We start from the raw sequence: 8,590 nt of genomic DNA on the forward strand, positions 1-8,590 counted from the left end.
ACAAACCCACACACTTACCTATGCATTGTTTTTTCTAGGTATGACAAAAACTAAAATAGTATAATAATTTGTACGGTATAGTGGTTAAGGTTTTTAGTATTAATAGTACACATTAGATGGCGTCGTTTTAAATAATCAGCACATTACGTTGTGACGAAATTAAAAACAATTATTTCCTAAGAAAATGTAATATAGTAATAAAACACGTTTACTAAATTATTTTCTACATTAAACTTTAAATTTTTTTTTTATATAAAGATAATTTCTGTTAGTTTTGTTCATTATTTCCGAACGTAAACCCGAAACGTCAAGAGCTTGCCTAGGTATGAAACTTGAAGGTTGAGCAATTGAGCATTGCCATTGAACAATAGTTTTGCTTTCGTTCCCATTAGAATTTTGCTTTGTCAGTGTAGTTAGGCCTTTTTACTTAGATCACTTTAACATTTATATTGTTCATTATAGTAGAATTCATTTTCTTTATCTAATCACTTTTCTTTATGTGAAAAAACTAAATTAATTCAGTTGCAAAAATGGATCCGGGAATCCTTTGTTTCCACCATTGTGATCATAAAGTTTTTTGCACCATTATTCCTGAGAAATGCCCTGTTTGTCATCAAACACTCGACAGATATGACTACAATCTGTTACCCTTTAGGTATGTATGATAGAATTATTCGAAAAAAATATGTACTGATAGCATACTGGAAGTGTTTTGTTACTAATCATACTATATTTTTCAGAGTGCCCTATCCTTTTGTAAAAGCTTCTCAACATCCACGAGCGATAATTATGAAGCCAACACACGGGGACTTCCTCAAGTAAGTTATCCTTATAGTGAAAACAATTGTTATAATTCTCATTACCAAGAGAATGAGTCACATCCCTTACGATGCGTAACAAACGACATTGTTTCAGTGACTACTATAATTCTAAGGATTTACATATCGGGGTGACTAACTCCCAAGGGTGTGTAATTGAGTTCAGTGAAGAAGGGATAAGAGGTGTTGATCCCTTGACCAAAAAATGGAGTCAATGCAACACAAGTTCAGATTGGGACCAATGTTTGCTATTAGAGCAATTTGATGAGATGTGGAATGAAATTTGGGATGGTATTCTTATCAAGGTATTGCTTTTTACAATATTATTTTTGGTTACTTATTTTCCATCTATAGATGATTTTTTCATTTATCAGATAAACATTTAAATGTTAATACATGCTAGTGATCCAAAAAATAAAGTTGAGATTATTTATTATCTAGTAACTTAAATAATCCAATTTCAAATCTCTACACAGGTGAGCTCAAGCCCTCTCTGGGAACCGGAGAGGTATAATGAAGAACGTCACAATTGCTTCACTTTTGTGTTAGCTTTTTTGAGAGCATTAGATTGTGGTGAGCTCTCAGAAAAAGCCCAAGACCCAAAGCTATTCTGTAAACAGTATGTGGTGCCGAGAACATCTGCCGCTGGTAAATACATATCTCTATACCGTCAGCTCAAGAGACAAAGCTACTTCATACAGAACCAATGATAGCTTTATGAGTTTTTTATGTATTCATTATGATTTTCAGTATTACCTGTGATTGATATTAGATTTAAGGGCCGTGAAATACTGTGCATTTAATTTACCAAAAGGAAAGCTTAATGTAATTTATTACTATATTATTATATTTAAAATGTTATTTTCAATGTGCATTATATTTTTATTAATTAGTAATTATTAATAATTATAATTGTAATAAATATTTATTGTAGGTTGGAAGATGTTATGTAGAGGTCTAAATTAGGCTGTGTTTGTAATTTATGTCGGTGAATTGTTTTTTGTATTTAATTTCAAATATTTCTATCATTCCATCCGAATGATGATATAAGCAATTTTTATTTGTATTAAAATAACATTCTTCATGTTCTTACAAGATATATCACTGTCATTCATTTAATAACTGTATGAATACATTCATATTGCCTGTTAACGGGGGGGTTTCACTCCGAAGTTTAGGTATGTATCGCGCCGTTGCCAACTGAGTTGGCAGTCGAGCGCGGGTTGTCTGCCACTCGCCGTCCCCGCGCTCATTTCGTTAGTCGTGTGACGCGTACCTATGATAAATCGGCGGCGAGTACCAACCCTGAGCTATACAGCTAGCTATTATTTATGCCTAAAGTTGACGTTTGTTAGGGAGTGAACCTTCTGTACATAGTACTATTATATATTCTGTGCTTTTAATCACAATACAAATTTATCTTTCATACATTCTTAATCAATAAAACTACTCTTCAATCACATTATAGCCATCCTTAGGAATTGTCATTTAGTAGTCAATTAGTGTTTTAGATCCTTTTACAAATAATACTTAAAGAGTACATTTCTTGTAGTTGCTGGATATACTCATGTATTTTATTGCACTATCGTTCTTCCTTACTACTTAATAGGTTAAAGTGATTTGAAATTTTTAAGCCCACTTATTGGAATTTTTGTATGAACGCTATTCAGTTATAAGCTGAGAACTAAATAGTAAGTTTCAGGTCTTCTATTAATCCACAATCTTCCAATGTAAAACAGTACCCTTTGATATAATATGTGCGAGATGTCTACAATTTTGATATCATTTAGTGTGTGTCAAATGGTAATGTTCAAAGCGGATTGGTTATAATTGTATGAGAGATTTTGATAAACAGTTTTTGTAGTATTTTTACTGGATTAGCTTGTAATTATGTAGAAGTCTGTCTTGTAGAATTTATGTTAGCTGGAACACAGGGTAGAAATTGTTTGTGTGTGTATGGCCTACTGACTTTTTTGTATGCATATTAATTGAAGTTAATTCACACTAGCAATAATGAATGCTACAATTTCTATCCTGTTGAATGTATGGGATTGAGTCCCAAAAACTTTCTGCATTATGCATACTGCCACATTTGGGACTAAAATTTAGATATATTTGATGTGTCTATAAATCGAATTAGGATAAATATTAAGTGTCGTAAGTGATATTGTCCTATTGTAAATCTCGATGGTTCTCATAATACGCCCACAGTTTTAGTTGAGACTTACTTGCTCAAATTTATTATTAAACCTCGAATTATTTGAATCTTGCCCTTTCATTAAGTACTCAACTAAGCTGGCGGGATGTTCCTACAGTTATATCGAGAATTGAAATTACGGATTTTTAAGGCAAATTTTCTAGGTGCTATGATAGGAATAAAATATTTGTTCATAATTGATGTAGTTTCATTGAAACATCCTATGACCTTTTAATGTTTATTTTATGCATAAAATAATCTAGTTACATTAATAATATTACACAAATACATTAATAATACAGTTTTGAGGTAAAATTAATCTACGGTGTATGTATAATTAGGCGGCAACTTTAACTGGTGCAGATTCTAGGCCAACCCAGAAGACAGCGCCGTTGAGAGCGATGGTAGCCCTGTAGGAAAAGAAAATAATTTCAAAATATTGAATTCATGCACATACGTACCTTATTACACATTGTAGAAATAAGAACTTATAAAAACTCAAACATTGTGTCGAAAAATTCAGATATTTTGATTGAATTAAAATTACGGGTAGATAAATATTTGAAAATCAATCAAAATTTATCAATAGGGAAGATAAAGATAGATTTTACTATACATAAATGAGCAACAAAGGTTAATCTGTTGAGTATCTTTGTGTAATATTTAGGCACGTTCTATTTATGGAAGTAGCCACACCACATAAAATATATGATACGACATTCTCTGATAGTAACGTAAGTTACTTAGATCTATTTAAATATCAGACAGCAATAATAGATTCTACATTTTACATCTATACCAATATTATAAATGCGAAAGTAACTCTGTCTGTCTGTCTATTACTCGATCACGCCTTAACTACTGAAGTCTGAACCAATGAAATGCATGCATGAAATTTGGTATATAGAGATATTTTGATACCCGAGAAAGGACATAGGATAGGTTTTATCCCGGAAATCCCACGAGAACAGGAACTATGCGCGTTTTTTCTTTGACTGTGCGGGCGAAGCCGCGGGTAGAAAGCTAGTGCTCATAAATTTCATGTCAGATCTCGGAGCATCAAACTTAAAAAGAAATTCATCTAATATTTGTTAATAGGTAAACTCTTAATTACCTGAACTTGACAACATCATTTAAAGTTTTTGGTGGAGTCCAGGTGAAGGTGACAGTCTGCTTGTCGTCCTTAGCGTCGTGTTTTTTGTGGGTGATTGTGTCCTGCAAAACATTTACATTTATAGATAGGTATTTTAGTCATTACTGAAATGATATGGTAGCTATGATTGATGATTGTAGGGTAGCATCAAGGCAAATTAATAGTCTGCTGATCCAGTGTTTACTTGGATGTTTTATTGCATTGCATTGACCCGAATGTATCTTGGTACTAATTACATTGCGTGTGATTGTAACTTTACAAACTTTGTTTAGATATGCAAATTATGCGCATCGCTTTGTTTTATGTAGTATACGTGCGATTCGATTATAATAATTTAATGTACTATGTTAATTACCTGTAAAATAAATCATCCGACACTTCATTATTGATAGCTATTCAAAATGTTATAGGGAAAATATCAAATAAGTCACGTTAGTCGCAGTCGCTTCGCAATTATTGCTCTATGCTGTGGATGTGCATAAAAAAATAAGTATTTATAAATAAATAAATAATTTGTACCTACCTATACATAAATAGGTATAACTTTGTCACTTTATTTGTTTATATCTTGTAGACCTCAATAGAATATTAAATAATAAGCACTTAGTCAAACGTTTTCTTTCCAGGATAGTTCATCGCAGCTTTTTATGCTAGTTTAAGAAACGGTAGGAACATAATTGATGATAAGTATAATATTTTCGATTCCTATACATAACTTCCTAAAAAGTAAATTCAAGTAAAGTAAATTCCTAAACATTCTTATAGGTAACCTACTTATAGGTAAATTATAACGTTGGAGCCATTTTGCTGCAGCACTGAAACGTTTGGGTGAATGTGGAGGTCCAAGGCCTCGCAAGTCGCAACAATAGCGATTAATTCTATGTACCTAATAAAATGGCAAACACTCAACTTGTATAAAAATTTGTTGACTATTACTCATTTTTACCATTGAAATCTAAATTAAAAGAAGTCAGTTAATTAAATTTAAAATAATGTAGGTAGGTACAAATTATTTGGGCAATTATAGCGCAATCTTTTGTATTCCGGTATTATAAAACAGAAGAGCGTCATTGGCGTCATTGTTTGTTTTAGTTAATCGAGCTTATTTCAGTATAACTATCTATTTTTTCGAATTGAAAACTGGAAAGTCAATAAATGAAGAAAACAATAACATCACGAAAATATTAAATCCTTTTGACCAGACAAATCTGCTTGCGCGACGGCCTTTTTAAATATTTTATTATTATATTATACTACCTATACGGCTATTTCTTGCCGCAATACTTAACTCCTATACTCGCATCTATATATTTTTTATAATTCTTAGCAAAGCCATTGACAAAAATATTTAACCATTGCATATTTTAAAGGAAGTAAATAATTTATACTGCATAACCCTGTCACATAAGTCCCGCGATCTTGACCTTGCTTTATAAGCCTCTACTTAGTTCCTTTCCTGAGTTCAAATATGTTACTTGGGTTTAATATATTTATACAATACAATAATAAACGATTTAAATAATATACTACCTAGTTGTTAAGTCGTGTTAATTACTTATTTTCCACCTTTTGTTCACTATTTTTGTCAGTCATAGACTTTAAAACCTACCCAAAAGTGAAACAGCGAGTTTCTGTTTATAAGAATACAAATAGCTAAAACAGATTTTATAAGAAAATTTTATATTATATTATGTACCTACCTACCCTATTGCTAACACCAATTGCAAAAAAGAAGTCCCTAGCTAGATGTAGCGTAAGAAAGGAGAGTATTTTGATTAGATAATAGTTCAGTACATAACCTTTGAATAATTATTTGATTTATTAACGTTACCAATTGAGAAAACAAAGCAAAATAACTGTCAAATAGAAATTTTAATAGGATTATTATCAACCGCCAAACGTTAGTCGTTCATGTCTATGTTAAAATGCTAAATCAAGATTTAACACACTTGAATACCATCTAGATTCTAGCTAATTACAGCCACGAATTATGTACGTAAATATAAATTATAAAGTACCTACGTAGGACGTATGTTAGGTAGTCTTGTTTGATGCGATATATTTTGTGATAAGGACGTTATCTAAACTTAAAAATCTTAAAGATTTGAAATAACGAATAAAGATGGCTTGCGATTTGCATTTTCGTTACAACTTACATGATCCAATGTCAAAATGCACATAAAAAAACATTAGGAACAATAGGACAAAAGTATAGACAGATCTCTTCTTTACTACTATCTACACTGTTTCAAACCTAAGTTTCAAACCACCGTTTAATAAAACAGTGTGGCACATGCTTAAGTTTTGTGTAACTACAATTTTTTTCGGTTTGGTAGGACCTAACTCGTATATTTTGCAACTTTTACTTTGTTTTGTGGTTGTACAAATTCTAAAATCTGCCTTTTGTAATAATTCTACGTTTTCTTCTCATTTCTGAGTAATAACTAAGTACTTAATGTATGTTAAGTATTATTATTTATTATATCTCTTTACTTACCCCGTCATTATCACATTTCATGACTCTAGCGAGGGAGTCGTTGGCGTCAACAGTGAAGGTGCCAACGGGCTTGTCATTGCTGGTTCTTGCCTGCAGCATGATACCACGGATGGTATCGGAGGCAGACTTGCCGGAGATCGTTATTTGCATGGGTGTACCGGCTTTGACAACCTGTGTGATATAAGGAGTTAATGGATGGTAATTAATTGGTTTTATGATCGGGTTGTAAGGAAGAAATTAAAGATAACTAATTAGCGTATAATTTCTACAAAATTTATTTTAAATAAAAATGTTTATAGTTATTTATAAAAAAGTAAAATAATATATCTTTTTAGGCGTAAGTACTTATTTTACTTTCGCTAAATAAAGCATTATATAGGTAAATTTCGAAACAATTTATAGTTCCAGCCACGTTTACCAAATAATAAAACTTAAATTAGTTGTAATGGTTTATATTTTTAATAGTAAGAACTAAATATTATCGAAAACTACAATGAACACAATAGAAAAATAATTCAATTAATTCCACTAAATATTATAAAACCATTGCTTACCTTAGTGCTTGTAGTGATAGTGTAGGGCGCAGGTCTCTTCTGTGGGTCCACAGGATGCCTGGGGATCATGTCCTGGCAGGCACTTTCCGGTGCACCGGCGGAGTACGCGTTCGCGCCCATCACAAGCGCAAAAGCCAAACAAATGTACGTGACCATCATCTTGACAGATGTTCTATAAGCACACAATAATATATCTTATAGGTATGTGATTTATTAGTAAAGCTAAAGTTCGTCTCGAAATTGTGCACGAAAGGGGGTCACGGTCCTTACTTCTTCAATCCTAAAGTTCTTGCAATGCTATACAGGTTGTGTTATGAAACACATCGGATTGCTTAATATTTAAATTAATTTAAAATTATTATCTGTGACAGGTGTTAAGTATATTAATTTTTTTTAATAATTATTTAACTGCAGCGGTTCATTTTATCGATACAAATTAATATTCGCGATAATATAAACAAAAATTGGAAACTTATTGGATATAAGTATAAAAAAATAACAAATTATCTCTATTGGTAATGCATTTCGGTGCATTGGTCAAACAAATTAAAAAAAATATATATTTAAATTTATTTCAAATAAACTGGACAATACTAGTACAAAAGTCAAGGCATCAATAAAAAAAATTATGATCGTAATGTAATGCATATTAAATAATAAAGCATTGTGTATATTAACAACACATATTTGTTATTGAACAAATGAGGTTTTAATGGCGATTTTAAAAACGTTATTTTTTACCTTTAAACTTATTCGTGCGCGCGTCAGTGCGTGAATGGTAAGAACGTAGCGACCTCGCAACTTTTAAGCTATATATCGGTTCTTACTCGCAATTGGACTTGGAAGGGCAAAACCACAAACAATACTCATGCTGACACTATTCATAAAAAATCCAGTTTTTCCTCAGTAATCTGTAAAGATGCCCGAGAGCTTAAGTAGTGCTGTTTTTTATCCCTAGTTATGATTTTATATATATTAAGCCTTTTTAAGCTAGATCTACGAAGTAATATGGTACATCGGTTGCTTTTGGTATCTGACTGGAATACTAGTAAAGTGCTATGCTTTGATTCCAATAATCAAGCAACTTCAAAAAAGGAGCAGGTTCTAAATTCGACTGTTTTTTTTTGGTTTGGTATCCAGAACTTTCGACTGGGTGAACCGATTTTGATGATTCTTTCTTTTTATTTGAATACTGATGCCTTCTCTGGCTGGTTGGTCCCATTTAAATTTCGTCTAGTAATGACAATTTAAAAGCAGTTTACTTGTTTGTCAATTTTATCTTATTTTTGAACCTATTAACATTTTCGCCATTGCTTTGCACGCCTACGACAAACAATAGGTATATTTAAAAAAAATATAGTTATCACCTCT

At 31.8% G+C, this 8,590-nt stretch overlaps 2 protein-coding genes across 2 annotated transcripts; one reads left to right on the forward strand and one right to left on the reverse strand.

Annotated features, from left to right (window-relative positions):
• The first annotated feature begins 337 nt into the window (after positions 1–337).
• LOC123706297 (MKRN2 opposite strand protein) lies at positions 338–2,473 on the forward strand. Its single transcript, XM_045655493.1, has 4 exons — positions 338–655; positions 741–818; positions 916–1,123; positions 1,295–2,473. Exons 1-4 carry the CDS (start codon positions 531–533, stop codon positions 1,526–1,528), a joined length of 645 nt encoding a protein of 214 aa, XP_045511449.1. The 5' UTR covers positions 338–530; the 3' UTR covers positions 1,529–2,473.
• A 766-nt stretch (positions 2,474–3,239) lies between these two features.
• Positions 3,240–8,073, reverse strand: LOC123706299 (putative defense protein Hdd11). The gene is made up of 5 exons (XM_045655494.1): positions 7,961–8,073; positions 7,220–7,391; positions 6,666–6,836; positions 4,130–4,230; positions 3,240–3,425 (listed from the first exon to the last, which is right to left on the reverse strand). The coding sequence occupies exons 2-5, from the start codon at positions 7,376–7,378 to the stop codon at positions 3,353–3,355; spliced, it is 504 nt and encodes a 167-aa protein (XP_045511450.1). The 5' UTR covers positions 7,379–7,391; positions 7,961–8,073; the 3' UTR covers positions 3,240–3,352.
• Between the last annotated feature and the right edge of the window lie 517 nt (positions 8,074–8,590).

The sequence above is a fragment of the Colias croceus genome, chromosome 3 (genome assembly GCF_905220415.1).
Source record: "Colias croceus chromosome 3, ilColCroc2.1".
Taxonomy (NCBI): domain Eukaryota; kingdom Metazoa; phylum Arthropoda; class Insecta; order Lepidoptera; family Pieridae; genus Colias; species Colias croceus.